The sequence below is a fragment of the Lepisosteus oculatus genome, chromosome 4 (genome assembly GCF_040954835.1).
Source record: "Lepisosteus oculatus isolate fLepOcu1 chromosome 4, fLepOcu1.hap2, whole genome shotgun sequence".
Classification (NCBI taxonomy): Eukaryota; Metazoa; Chordata; class Actinopteri; order Semionotiformes; family Lepisosteidae; genus Lepisosteus; species Lepisosteus oculatus.
The window spans coordinates 1689443-1705264 of NC_090699.1; the positions used below are offsets into that span (position 1 = coordinate 1689443).

Sequence of the window (15822 nt, forward strand, 5' to 3'; positions counted from 1 at the left end):
GGCGCCCCCTGGCGGGGGGACCTGTCATATTGAGCAGCCGGGGCCCCCCACAGGAGGAGGTGTCTCCAGGTGACTGGCGTCTTTGACTGGCGCGAGGCTGTGTGTGAGAGTCAGTGTCCGGGCCTGTGGGGTCAGTGTGACCCTGACTGTGTGTGAGAGTCAGTGTCTGGGCCTGTGGGGTCAGTGTGACCCTGACTGTGTGTGAGAGTCAGTGTCTGGGCCTGTGGGGTCAGTGTGACCCTGACTGTGTGTGAGAGTCAGTGTCTGGGCCTGTGGGGTCAGTGTGACCCTGACTGTGTGTGAGAGTCAGTGTCCGGGCCTGTGGGGTCAGTGTGACCCTGACTGTGTGTGTGAGTCAGTGTCCGGGCCTGTGGGGTCAGTGTGACCCTGACTGTGTGTGAGAGTCAGTGTCCGGGCCTGTGGGGTCAGTGTGACCCTGACTGTGTGTGAGAGTCAGTGTCCGGGCCTGTGGGGGCAGTGTGACCCTGACTGTGTGTGAGAGTCAGTGTCCGGGCCTGTGGGGGCAGTGTGACCCTGACTGTGTGTGAGAGTCAGTGTCCGGGCCTGTGGGGGCAGTGTGACCCTGACTGTGTGTGAGAGTCAGTGTCCGGGCCTGTGGGGGCAGTGTGACCCTGACTGTGTGTGAGAGTCAGTGTCCGGGCCTGTGGGGGCAGTGTGACCCTGACTGTGTGTGAGAGTCAGTGTCTGGGCCTGTGGGGTCAGTGTGACCCTGACTGTGTGTGAGAGTCAGTGTCTGGGCCTGTGGGGGTCAGTGTGACCCTGACTGTGTGTGAGAGTCAGTGTCTGGGCCTGTGGGGGTCAGTGTGACCCTGACTGTGTGTGAGAGTCAGTGTCTGGGCCTGTGGGGGCAGTGTGACCCTGACTGTGTGTGAGAGTCAGTGTCCGGGCCTGTGGGGTCAGTGTGACCCTGACTGTGTGTGAGAGTCAGTGTCTGGGCCTGTGGGGTCAGTGTGACCCTGACTGTGTGTGTGAGTCAGTGTCTGGGCCTGTGGGGTCAGTGTGACCCTGACTGTGTGTGAGAGTCAGTGTCCGGGCCTGTGGGGGTCAGTGTGACCCTGACTGTGTGTGAGAGTCAGTGTCCGGGCCTGTGGGGTCAGTGTGACCCTGACTGTGTGTGAGAGTCAGTGTCCGGGCCTGTGGGGTCAGTGTGACCCTGACTGTGTGTGAGAGTCAGTGTCTGGGCCTGTGGGGTCAGTGTGACCCTGACTGTGTGTGAGAGTCAGTGTCCGGGCCTGTGGGGTCAGTGTGACCCTGACTGTGTGTGAGAGTCAGTGTCTGGGCCTGTGGGGGTCAGTGTGACCCTGACTGTGTGTGAGAGTCAGTGTCTGGGCCTGTGGGGGCAGTGTGACCCTGACTGTGTGTGAGAGTCAGTGTCTGGGCCTGTGGGGGCAGTGTGACCCTGACTGTGTGTGAGAGTCAGTGTCCGGGCCTGTGGGGTCAGTGTGACCCTGACTGTGTGTGTGAGTCAGTGTCCGGGCCTGTGGGGTCAGTGTGACCCTGACTGTGTGTGTGAGTCAGTGTCCGGGCCTGTGGGGTCAGTGTGACCCTGACTGTGTGTGAGAGTCAGTGTCTGGGCCTGTGGGGGTCAGTGTGACCCTGACTGTGTGTGAGAGTCAGTGTCTGGGCCTGTGGGGGCAGTGTGACCCTGACTGTGTGTGAGAGTCAGTGTCCGGGCCTGTGGGGTCAGTGTGACCCTGACTGTGTGTGAGAGTCAGTGTCTGGGCCTGTGGGGGCAGTGTGACCCTGACTGTGTGTGAGAGTCAGTGTCTGGGCCTGTGGGGTCAGTGTGACCCTGACTGTGTGTGAGAGTCAGTGTCTGGCCTGTGGGGGGGCTGCAATCTGACCCCTTCAGCATCACGGTACCTGAGCAGCTGCCTCCTCGTACCCTGTGGTGCCGTTGATCTGTCCGGCCAGGAACAGCCCCTGGACTGTGTGGCACTGGAGGGAGTGAGAGAGCTGGGTGGGGTCCACATAGTCATACTGAACACCATAGCCTGCGGGGAGAGAGGAGACACCTACTGCACTGGGATACTCTGGGATTAGGGAAACATTCTTCCCTAAACTCAGAAATCTAATCCCAGAGTTCCCACACCTGCCAGAGTCACAACGGGTCCCAATCCTACTGGGAGAGGGAGGAGGGAACTCAGTTGATCTGGCAGCCCAGTATGTGATCTCCTGTCCCAGCCTGAGGAACAGACAGTGAGCCTGTCTCTCAATAATAATAATACAGTGTGTGATCTCCTGTCCCAGCCTGAGGAACAGACAGTGAGCCTGTCTCTCAATAATAATAATACAGTGTGTGATCTCCTGTCCCAGCCTGAGGAACAGACAGTGAGCCCGTCTCTCAATAATAATAATACAGTGTGTGATCTCCTGTCCCAGCCTGAGGAACAGACAGTGAGCCCGTCTCTCAATAATAATAATACAGTGTGTGATCTCCTGTCCCAGCCTGAGGAACAGACAGTGAGCCTGTCTCTCAATAATAATAATACAGTGTGTGATCTCCTGTCCCAGCCTGAGGAACAGACAGTGAGCCTGTCTCTCAATAATAATAATACAGTGTGTGATCTCCTGTCCCAGCCTGAGGAACAGACAGTGAGCCTGTCTCTCAATAATAATAATACAGTGTGTGATCTCCTGTCCCAGCCTGAGGAACAGACAGTGAGCCCGTCTCTCAATAATAATAATACAGTGTGTGATCTCCTGTCCCAGCCTGAGGAACAGATAGTGAGCCTGTCTCTCAATAATAATAATACAGTGTGTGATCTCCTGTCCCAGCCTGAGGAACAGACAGTGAGCCTGTCTCTCAATAATAATAATACAGTGTGTGATCTGTCCCAGCCTGAGGAACAGACAGTGAGCCCGTCTCTCAATAATAATAATACAGTGTGTGATCTCCTGTCCCAGCCTGAGGAACAGACAGTGAGCCTGTCTCTCAATAATAATAATACAGTGTGTGATCTGTCCCAGCCTGAGGAACAGACAGTGAGCCCGTCTCTCAATAATAATAATACAGTGTGTGATCTCCTGTCCCAGCCTGAGGAACAGACAGTGAGCCTGTCTCTCAATAATAATAATACAGTGTGTGATCTCCTGTCCCAGCCTGAGGAACAGACAGTGAGCCCGTCTCTCAATAATAATAATACAGTGTGTGATCTCCTGTCCCAGCCTGAGGAACAGACAGTGAGCCTGTCTCTCAATAATAATAATACAGTGTGTGATCTCCTGTCCCAGCCTGAGGAACAGTGAGCCTGTCTCTCAATAATAATAATACAGTGTGTGATCTCCTGTCCCAGCCTGAGGAACAGTGAGCCTGTCTCTCAATAATAATAATACAGTGTGATCTCCTGTCCCAGCCTGAGGAACAGTGAGTCTGTCTCCCTATAATGATCAATATGTTTACAGTATATGTAAATACTTTATGTGTCTTTGTAGTAAATGTCTAATATTTCATTATTTTATTTGCTTTGGCAACACTGATTGTTCCTGTTGCTCATGCTAATAAAGCCCCTTGAATGGGGAGAGGAGGGGAGACTCAGAGCCCACTGACCAGGCACCACCAGCTCGGCCCTCTCCAGCCCAGGGATCGATCTGACCAGCTGCTCCTGCTGCTCCTCCGGCAGGGTCATGGACAGACCCTGGGGGTACATCAGGTCAGAGGTCATGCCCTCCGGCTCCAGCCACACCTGGTGAGGACGCCCCGGAAACCGCAGCACTCTGGACTCCAGAGAGGGACAGTACCTGAGAGAGGGGAGAGAGAGAGAGAGGAGCAGTGTACCTGAGAGAGAGAGGAGAGAGAGGGAGAGGAGCATGTACCTGAGAGAGAGAGGAGAGAGAGGGAGAGGAGCATGTACCTGAGAGAGACAGGAGAGAGAGGGAGAGGAGCATGTACCTGAGAGAGGGGAGAGAGAGGGAGAGGAGCATGTACCTGAGAGAGGGGAGAGAGAGGAGAGAGGAGCAGTGTACCTGAGAGAGAGAGGAGAGAGAGGAGAGAGGAGCAGTGTACCTGAGAGAGAGAGGAGAGAGAGGAGAGAGGAGCAGTGTACCTGAGAGAGAGAGGAGAGAGAGGGAGAGGAGCATGTACCTGAGAGAGAGGAGAGAGAGGGAGAGGAGCATGTACCTGAGAGAGGGGAGAGAGAGGGAGAGGAGCATGTACCTGAGAGAGGGGAGAGAGAGGAGAGAGGAGCAGTGTACCTGAGAGAGAGAGGAGAGAGAGGGAGAGGAGCATGTACCTGAGAGAGAGAGGAGAGAGAGGGAGAGGAGCATGTACCTGAGAGAGAGAGGAGAGAGAGGGAGAGGAGCATGTACCTGAGAGAGAGAGGAGAGAGAGGGAGAGGAGCATGTACCTGAGAGAGACAGGAGAGAGAGGGAGAGGAGCATGTACCTGAGAGAGAGAGGAGAGAGAGAGAGGAGCATGTACCTGAGAGAGGGGAGAGAGAGGGAGAGGAGCATGTACCTGAGAGAGAGAGGAGAGAGAAGGAGAGGAGCATGTACCTGAGAGAGAGAGGAGAGAGAAGGAGAGGAGCATGTACCTGAGAGAGAGAGGAGAGAGAAGGAGAGGAGCATGTACCTGAGAGAGAGAGGAGAGAGAAGGAGAGGAGCATGTACCTGAGAGAGAGAGGAGAGAGAGAGAGGAGCATGTACCTGAGAGAGAGAGGAGAGAGAGAGAGAGGAGGAGTGTACCTGAGAGAGGAGAGAGAGAGGGAGAGGAGTGTACCTGAGAGAGAGAGGAGCATGTACCTGAGAGAGAGAGGTGAGGAGTGTACCTGACAGTGTACCTGAGAGAGAGAGGAGCATCCCGCCCTCAGAATCCCCCTACTACAGTGAGGGAATTCTCCCCAGTCTCCACACGGAGATCGGTCACTTCCAGGGCCAGGGAAACGTGCTGCTCTGTGGTGACCTCTCACCAGGAGAGCTCAGGAGAGGAGAGGAGCAGGAGCTCAGGGAGAGGAGAGGAGAGGAGCAGGAGCTCAGGGAGAGGAGAGGAGCAGGAGCAGGAGCTCAGGGAGAGGAGAGGAGAGGAGCAGGAGCTCAGGGAGAGGAGAGGAGAGGAGCAGGAGCAGGAGCTCAGGGAGAGGAGAGGAGCAGGAGCTCAGGGAGAGGAGAGGAGAGGAGCAGGAGCTCAGGGAGAGGAGCAGGAGCTCAGGGAGAGGAGAGGAGAGGAGCAGTAGCTCAGGGAGAGGAGAGGAGAGGAGCAGGAGCTCAGGGAGAGGAGAGGAGAGGAGCAGGAGCTCAGGGAGAGGAGAGGAGAGGAGAGGAGCAGGAGCTCAGGGAGAGGAGAGGAGAGGAGCAGTAGCTCAGGGAGAGGAGAGGAGAGGAGCAGGCTCGTACCGTGGGCCCTGCGTGTCCTGCTGTATGTGGGAGTTGAGGTGAAGAGTCTCTCTGACCAGGACCTCCACTGCTGGGCTTGTGTGAGTCAGGAAACAGGGAATCTGCTGGTCTGGCTGGAGACACGACACAGAGTGTTGAGCTGGCGCTCAGGAAGCTGAAGGGCGTGGGGGTTAGGCTGAGGGGTCAGGGGTCAGGGGTCCCTCACCTGTACCCCTTCACTGGCGCTCAGGAAGCTGAAGGGCGTGGGGGTTAGGCTGAGGGGTCAGGGGTCAGAGGTCCCTCACCTGTACCCCTTCACTGGCGCTCAGGAAGCTGAAGGGCGTGGGGGTTAGGCTGAGGGGTCAGGGGTCAGGGGTCCCTCACCTGTACCCCTTCACTGGCGCTCAGGAAGCTAAAGGGCGTGGGGGTTAGGGTGAGGGGTCAGGGGTCAGGGGTCGCTCACCTGTACCCCCACACTGGCGCTCAGGAAGCTGAAGGGCGTGGGGGTTAGGGTGAGGGGTCAGGGGTCAGGGGTCAGGGGTCGCTCACCTGTACCCCCACACTGGCGCTCAGGAAGCTGAAGGGCGTGGGGGTTAGGGTGAGGGGTCAGGGGTCAGGGGTCAGGGGTCGCTCACCTGTACCCCCACACTGGTGATCAGGAAGCTGAAGGGCGTGGGGGTTAGGGTGAGGGGTCAGGGGTCAGGGGTCAGGGGTCGCTCACCTGTACCCCCACACTGGCGCTCAGGAAGCTGAAGGGCGTGGGGGTTAGGGTGAGGGGTGAGGGGTGAGGGGTCAGGGGTCGCTCACCTGTACCCCCACGCTGGCGCTCAGGAAGCTGAAGGGCGTGGGGGTTAGGGTGAGGGGTCAGGGGTCAGGGGTCAGGGGTCGCTCACCTGTACCCCCACGCTGGCGCTCAGGAAGCTGAAGGGCGTGGGGGTTAGGGTGAGGGGTCAGGGGTCAGGGGTCAGGGGTCGCTCACCTGTACCCCCACACTGGCGATCAGGAAGCTGAAGGGCGTGGGGGTTAGGGTGAGGGGTCAGGGGTCAGGGGTCGCTCACCTGTACCCCCACACTGGCGCTCAGGAAGCTGAAGGGCGTGGGGGTTAGGGTGAGGGGTCAGGGGTCAGGGGTCAGGGGTCGCTCACCTGTACCCCCACACTGGCGCTCAGGAAGCTGAAGGGCGTGGGGGTTAGGGTGAGGGGTCAGGGGTCAGGGGTCAGGGGTCGCTCACCTGTACCCCCACACTGGCGCTCAGGAAGCTGAAGGGCGTGGGGGCGCTATCGCCCTCGTGTCGCTCCATCCTGTCGAACGCCACCGAGGCCCGGCGGATCCGCGGAGGGGTCCCGGTCCGCAGACGGCCCAGCCGCAGGCCCAGCTCCCCGCCCAGGCAGCGAGACAGGCCCGGCGACGCAGGGTCCCCCCTCCGGCCCCCCGGCGTCGAGGAGCACCCCAGGAACAGGGAGCCAGACAGGAAGGTGCCCGTGGTGAGAACGACAGCACTGCAGCCCAGACACACCCCCTCACCTGAGAGAGAGACAGACAGGCCCACACACACACTGAGAGAGAGACAGACAGGCCCACACACACCCCCTCACCTGAGAGAGAGACAGGCCCACACACACACACACTGAGAGAGAGACAGACAGGCTCACACACACCTCCTCACCTGAGAGAGAGACGGACAGGCTCACACACACACTGAGAGACAGAGAGACAGGCCCACACACACCCCCTCACCTGAGAGAGAGACAGACAGGCCCACACACACACTGAGAGAGAGACAGACAGGCCCACACACACACTGAGAGACAGACAGGCCCACACACACCCCCTCACCTGAGAGAGAGACAGACAGGCCCACACACACACTGAGAGACAGACAGGCCCACACACACCCCCTCACCTGAGAGAGAGACAGACAGGCCCACACACACACTGAGAGAGAGACAGGCCCACACACACCCCCTCACCTGAGAGAGAGACAGGCCCACACACACACACTGAGAGAGAGACAGACAGGCTCACACACACCCCCTCACCTGAGAGAGAGACGGACAGGCTCACACACACACTGAGAGACAGAGAGACAGGCCCACACACACCCCCTCACCTGAGAGAGAGACAGACAGGCCCACACACACCCCCTCACCTGAGAGAGAGACAGACAGGCCCACACACACACTGAGAGAGAGACAGGCCCACACACACCCCCTCACCTGAGAGAGAGACAGGCCCACACACACACACTGAGAGAGAGACAGACAGGCTCACACACACCCCCTCACCTGAGAGGGAGAGACAGACAGGCTCCCACGCACGCCGAGAGACAGACAGGCTCCCACACACACTGAAGGGACACTAGAGCACTGACCCAGCCGAACTCCAGTGACCCGGCGCTGTCCAGGACTCTGGGGGTCAGGCTCGTCTGTGAGAAGCTGCTCCACTGAGCTCTCCAGGATGGTCAGCCTGGGAGTGGACATCAGCTCCCGCTGGGGGACACAGAGCAGGAGGGTCAGGCTGGACAGGACCTGGACAGCGTCTCTGTGTCTCCGTCTCTCTGTCCAGCTGTGTTCTCAGTACCTGGATGGTGTCCCTGTGTGTCTCTCTGTCCAGCTGTGCTCTCAGTACCTGGACGGTGTCCCTGTGTGTCTCTCTGTCCAGCTGTGCTCTCAGTACCTGGACGGTGTCCCTGTGTGTCTCTCTGTCCGGCTGTGCTCTCAGTACCTGGACAGTGTCTCTGTATGTCTCTCTGTCCAGCTGTGCTCTCAGTACCTGGACAGTGTCCCTGTATGTCTCTCTGTCCAGCTGTGCTCTCAGTACCTGGACAGTGTCTCTGTATGTCTCTCTGTCCAGCTGTGCTCTCAGTACCTGGACAGTGTCTCTGTGTGTCTCTCTGTCCAGCTGTGCTCTCAGTACCTGGACAGTGTCTCTGTGTGTCTCTCTGTCCAGCTGTGCTCTCAGTACCTGGACAGTGTCCCTGTGTGTCTCTCTGTCCAGCTGTGCTCTCAGTACCTGGACAGTGTCTCTGTGTGTCTCTCTGTCCAGCTGTGCTCTCAGTACCTGGACAGTGTCTCTGTGTGTCTCTCTGTCCAGCTGTGCTCTCAGTACCTGGACAGTGTCTCTGTATGTCTCTCTGTCCAGCTGTGCTCTCAGTACCTGGACAGTGTCTCTGTATGTCTCTCTGTCCAGCTGTGCTCTCAGTCCCCAGACTGCGGGACCCTTCCTGCGGTTCAGGACCTTGAAGTGGATCCCACTGCTGTCAGCAGCTCTCCCACAGACGCCATCAAGAGCATCAACTTCCCGAACCAGGTGACCTTTCCCGATCCCACCCATAGAGGGGTTACAGGAGAGAGCCCCTGAGAGAGACAGGTTAATACACACACCCTAACTGGACACTCCAGTACATTAACACTGCACTGAGAGAGAGAGGGGTTAATACAGACACACTGACTGGACACTCCAGTACATTAACATTGCACTGAGAGAGAGGGGTTAATACACACACACTGACTGGACACTCCAGTACATTAACACTGCACTGAGAGAGAGAGGGGTTAATACAGACACACTGACTGGACACTCCAGTACATTAACACTGCACTGAGAGAGAGAGGGGTTAATATAGACACACTGACTGAACACTCCAGTACATTAACACTGCACTGAGAGAGAGGGGGGTTAATACACACACACTGACTGGACACTCCAGTACATTAACACTGCACTGAGAGAGAGAGGGGTTAATACAGACACACTGACTGGACACTCCAGGACATTAACACTGCACTGAGAGAGAGAGGGGTTAATACACACACACTGACTGGACACTCCAGTACATTAACACTGCACTGAGAGAGAGAGGGGTTAATACAGACACACTGACTGGACACTCCAGGACATTAACACTGCACTGAGAGAGAGAGGGGTTCATACACACACACTGACTGGACACTCCAGTACATTAACACTGCACTGAGAGAGAGAGGGGTTCATACAGACACACTGACTGGACACTCCAGTACATTAACACTGCACTGAGAGAGAGAGAGGGGTTAATACAGACACACTGACTGGACACTCCAGTACATTAACACTGCACTGAGAGAGAGAGGGGTCAATACACACACACTGACTGGACACTCCAGTACATTAACACTGCATTGAGAGAGAGAGGGGTTAATACAGACACACTGACTGGACACTCCAGTACATTAACACTGCACTGAGAGAGAGAGGGGTTAATACAGATACTCAGAGGGGTTAGTAGTCTGGGAGTATTTACTCACCAATAGTTGCAATTCGCTGGGTGATGAGCAAAGTCTCCGCCCCCAGCCTAGTTGCCGCGGCAGCAGCCTCAGTCCCTGCATGGCCGCCTCCCACCACGATGACATCATAGCGCCCTCTGTCACTCCCACTTCCTGAGGGGCGTGAAGGGACTGAGAGGAAGTCCCGCCCCAGTCGCCAGAACAATCGCCGTGGAAACATGAGAGACATCTGTGGGGAACTTAGAAATTATTAATAAAGTCATTAATACTACTCTAACTACTGCTGCTAATACTGGCACTAATAATTATTAATCACCACTGTCACTGTCAACACCAGCACCACTGACCCCGTTACACACTGACACTGTCACTGACACTGCTGTAACTACTGCTGCTGCCAATACTGGCACTAATAATTATTAATCACCACTGTCACTGTCAACACCAGCACCACTGACCCCGTTACACACTGACACTGTCACTGACACTGCTGTAACTACTGCTGCTGCTAATACTGGCACTAATAATTATTAATCACCACTGTCACTGTCAACACCAGCACCACTGACCCCGTTACACACCGACACTGTCACTGACACTGCTGTAACTACTGCTGCTGCTAATACTGGCACTAATAATTATTAATCACCACTGTCACTGTCAACACCAGCACCACTGACCCCGTTACACACTGACACTGTCACTGACACTGCTGTAACTACTGCTGCTGCTAATACTGGCACTAATAATTATTAATCACCATTGTCACTGTCAACACCAGCACCACTGACCCCGTTACACACTGACACTGTCACTGACACTGCTGTAACTACTGCTGCTGCCAATACTGGCACTAATAATTATTAATCACCACTGTCACTGTCAACACCAGCACCACTGACCCCGTTACACACTGACACTGTCACTGACACTGCTGTAACTACTGCTGCTGCTAATACTGGCACTAATAATTATTAATCACCACTGTCACTGTCAACACCAGCACCACTGACCCCGTTACACACTGACACTGTCACTGACACTGCTGTAACTACTGCTGCTGCCAATACTGGCACTAATAATTATTAATCACCACTGTCACTGTCAACACCAGCACCACTGACCCCGTTACACACTGACACTGTCACTGACACTGCTGTAACTACTGCTGCTGCCAATACTGGCACTAATAATTATTAATCACCACTGTCACTGTCAACACCAGCACCACTGACCCCGTTACACACTGACACTGTCACTGACACTGCTGTAACTACTGCTGCTGCCAATACTGGCACTAATAATTATTAATCACCACTGTCACTGTCAACACCAGCACCACTGACCCCGTTACACACTGACACTGTCACTGACACTGCTGTAACTACTGCTGCTGCCAATACTGGCACTAATAATTATTAATCACCACTGTCACTGTCAACACCAGCACCACTGACCCCGTTACACACTGACACTGTCACTGACACTGCTGTAACTACTGCTGCTGCTAATACTGGCACTAATAATTATTAATCACCACTGTCACTGTCAACACCAGCACCACTGACCCCGTTACACACTGACACTGTCACTGACACTGCTGTAACTACTGCTGCTGCTAATACTGGCACTAATAATTATTAATCACCACTGTCACTGTCAACACCAGCACCACTGACCCCGTTACACACTGACACTGTCACTGACACTGCTGTAACTACTGCTGCTGCTAATACTGGCACTAATAATTATTAATCACCACTGTCACTGTCAACACCAGCACCACTGACCCCGTTACACACTGACACTGTCACTGACACTGCTGTAACTACTGCTGCTGCTAATACTGGCACTAATAATTATTAATCACCACTGTCACTGACAACACCAGCACCACTGACCCCGTTACACACTGACACTGTCACTGACACTGCTGTAACTACTGCTGCTGCTAATACTGGCACTAATAATTATTAATCACCACTGTCACTGTCAACACCAGCACCACTGACCCCGTTACACACTGACACTGTCACTGACACTGCTGCAACTACTGCTGCTGCTAATACTGGCACTAATAATTATTAATCACCACTGTCACTGTCAACACCAGCACCACTGACCCCGTTACACACTGACACTGTCACTGACACTGCTGTAACTACTGCTGCTGCTAATACTGGCACTAATAATTATTAATCACCACTGTCACTGTCAACACCAGCACCACTGACCCCGTTACACACTGACACTGTCACTGACACTGCTGTAACTACTGCTGCTGCTAATACTGGCACTAATAATTATTAATCACCACTGTCACTGTCAACACCAGCACCACTGACCCCGTTACACACTGACACTGTCACTGACACTGCTGTAACTACTGCTGCTGCTAATACTGGCACTAATAATTATTAATCACCACTGTCACTGTCAACACCAGCACCACTGACCCCGTTACACACTGACACTGTCACTGACACTGCTGTAACTACTGCTGCTGCTAATACTGGCACTAATAATTATTAATCACCACTGTCACTGTCAACACCAGCACCACTGACCCCGTTACACACTGACACTGTCACTGACACTGCTGTAACTACTGCTGCTGCTAATACTGGCACTAATAATTATTAATCACCACTGTCACTGTCAACACCAGCACCACTGACCCCGTTACACACTGACACTGTCACTGACACTGCTGTAACTACTGCTGCTGCTAATACTGGCACTAATAATTATTAATCACCACTGTCACTGTCAACACCAGCACCACTGACCCCGTTACACACTGACACTGTCACTGACACTGCTGTAACTACTGCTGCTGCTAATACTGGCACTAATAATTATTAATCACCACTGTCACTGTCAACACCAGCACCACTGACCCCGTTACACACTGACACTGTCACTGACACTGCTGTAACTACTGCTGCTGCTAATACTGGCACTAATAATTATTAATCACCACTGTCACTGTCAACACCAGCACCACTGACCCCGTTACACACTGACACTGTCACTGACACTGCTGTAACTACTGCTGCTGCTAATACTGGCACTAATAATTATTAATCACCACTGTCACTGTCAACACCAGCACCACTGACCCCGTTACACACTGACACTGTCACTGACACTGCTGTAACTACTGCTGCTGCTAATACTGGCACTAATAATTATTAATCACCACTGTCACTGTCAACACCAGCACCACTGACCCCGTTACACACTGACACTGTCACTGACACTGCTGTAACTACTGCTGCTGCTAATACTGGCACTAATAATTATTAATCACCACTGTCACTGTCAACACCAGCACCACTGACCCCGTTACACACTGACACTGTCACTGACACTGCTGTAACTACTGCTGCTGCTAATACTGGCACTAATAATTATTAATCACCACTGTCACTGTCAACACCAGCACCACTGACCCCGTTACACACTGACACTGTCACTGACACTGCTGTAACTACTGCTGCTGCTAATACTGGCACTAATAATTATTAATCACCACTGTCACTGTCAACACCAGCACCACTGACCCCGTTACACACTGACACTGTCACTGACACTGCTGTAACTACTGCTGCTGCTAATACTGGCACTAATAATTATTAATCACCACTGTCACTGTCAACACCAGCACCACTGACCCCGTTACACACTGACACTGTCACTGACACTGCTGTAACTACTGCTGCTGCTAATACTGGCACTAATAATTATTAATCACCACTGTCACTGTCAACACCAGCACCACTGACCCCGTTACACACTGACACTGTCACTGACACTGCTGTAACTACTGCTGCTGCTAATACTGGCACTAATAATTATTAATCACCACTGTCAGCTGTCAACACCAGCACCACTGACCCCGTTACACACTGACACTGTCACTGACACTGCTGTAACTACTGCTGCTGCTAATACTGGCACTAATAATTATTAATCACCACTGTCGCTGTCAACACCAGCACCACTGACCCCGTTACACACTGACACTGTCACTGACACTGCTGTAACTACTGCTGCTGCTAATACTGGCACTAATAATTATTAATCACCACTGTCACTGTCAACACCAGCACCACTGACCCCGTTACACACTGACACTGTCACTGACACTGCTGTAACTACTGCTGCTGCTAATACTGGCACTAATAATTATTAATCACCACTGTCACTGTCAACACCAGCACCACTGACCCCGTTACACACTGACACTGTCACTGACACTGCTGTAACTACTGCTGCTGCTAATACTGGCACTAATAATTATTAATCACCACTGTCACTGTCAACACCAGCACCACTGACCCCGTTACACACTGACACTGTCACTGACACTGCTGTAACTACTGCTGCTGCTAATACTGGCACTAATAATTATTAATCACCACTGTCACTGTCAACACCAGCACCACTGACCCCGTTACACACTGACACTGTCACTGACACTGCTGTAACTACTGCTGCTGCTAATACTGGCACTAATAATTATTAATCACCACTGTCACTGTCAACACCAGCACCACTGACCCCGTTACACACTGACACTGTCACTGACACTGCTGTAACTACTGCTGCTGCTAATACTGGCACTAATAATTATTCATCACCACTGTCACTGTCAACACCAGCACCACTGACCCCGTTACACACTGACACTGTCACTGACACTGCTGTAACTACTGCTGCTGCTAATACTGGCACTAATAATTATTCATCACCACTGTCACTGTCAACACCAGCACCACTGACCCCGTTACACACTGACACTGTCACTGACACTGCTGTAACTACTGCTGCTGCTAATACTGGCACTAATAATTATTAATCACCACTGTCACTGTCAACACCAGCACCACTGACCCCGTTACACACTGACACTGTCACTGACACTGCTGTAACTACTGCTGCTGCTAATACTGGCACTAATAATTATTAATCACCACTGTCACTGTCAACACCAGCACCACTGACCCCGTTACACACTGACACTGTCACTGACACTGCTGTAACTACTGCTGCTGCTAATACTGGCACTAATAATTATTAATCACCACTGTCACTGTCAACACCAGCACCACTGACCCCGTTACACACTGACACTGTCACTGACACTGCTGTAACTACTGCTGCTGCTAATACTGGCACTAATAATTATTAATCACCACTGTCACTGTCAACACCAGCACCACTGACCCCGTTACACACTGACACTGTCACTGACACTGCTGTAACTACTGCTGCTGCTAATACTGGCACTAATAATTATTAATCACCACTGTCACTGTCAACACCAGCACCACTGACCCCGTTACACACTGACACTGTCACTGACACTGCTGTAACTACTGCTGCTGCTAATACTGGCACTAATAATTATTAATCACCACTGTCACTGTCAACACCAGCACCACTGACCCCGTTACACACTGACACTGTCACTGACACTGCTGTAACTACTGCTGCTGCTAATACTGGCACTAATAATTATTAATCACCACTGTCACTGTCAACACCAGCACCACTGACCCCGTTACACACTGACACTGTCACTGACACTGCTGTAACTACTGCTGCTGCTAATACTGGCACTAATAATTATTAATCACCACTGTCACTGTCAACACCAGCACCACTGACCCCGTTACACACTGACACTGTCACTGACACTGCTGTAACTACTGCTGCTGCTAATACTGGCACTAATCATTATTAATCACCACTGTCACTGTCAACACCAGCACCACTGACCCCGTTACACACTGACACTGTCACTGACACTGCTGTAACTACTGCTGCTGCTAATACTGGCACTAATCATTATTAATCACCACTGTCACTGTCAACACCAGCACCACTGACCCCGTTACACACTGACACTGTCACTGACACTGCTGTAACTACTGCTGCTGCTAATACTGGCACTAATCATTATTAATCACCACTGTCACTGTCAACACCAGCACCACTGACCCCGTTACACACTGACACTGTCACTGACACTGCTGTAACTACTGCTGCTGCTAATACTGGCACTAATCATTATTAATCACCACTGTCACTGTCAACACCAGCACCACTGACCCCGTTACACACTGACACTGTCACTGACACTGCTGTAACTACTGCTGCTGCTAATACTGGCACTAATCATTATTAATCACCACTGTCACTGTCAACACCAGCACCAC

The 15822-nt window shown here is 53.0% G+C and overlaps 1 protein-coding gene across 3 annotated transcripts in view; it reads right to left on the reverse strand.

Moving 5' to 3' along the window:
- Nucleotides 1-15822, reverse strand: part of mto1 (mitochondrial tRNA translation optimization 1) — a 34654-nt gene that overhangs the window by 3848 nt on the left and 14984 nt on the right. For all 3 annotated transcript variants that reach the window (XM_069188341.1, XM_069188342.1, XM_069188343.1), the window contains exons 2-8: nucleotides 9617-9834; nucleotides 8487-8686; nucleotides 7702-7819; nucleotides 6562-6854; nucleotides 5353-5465; nucleotides 3572-3762; nucleotides 1885-2015 (exon numbers count right to left, since the gene is read on the reverse strand). In XM_069188341.1, coding sequence (XP_069044442.1) covers nucleotides 1885-2015; nucleotides 3572-3762; nucleotides 5353-5465; nucleotides 6562-6854; nucleotides 7702-7819; nucleotides 8487-8686; nucleotides 9617-9834 — 1264 coding nt within the window. The remainder of the gene's footprint in view (nucleotides 1-1884; nucleotides 2016-3571; nucleotides 3763-5352; nucleotides 5466-6561; nucleotides 6855-7701; nucleotides 7820-8486; nucleotides 8687-9616; nucleotides 9835-15822) is intronic.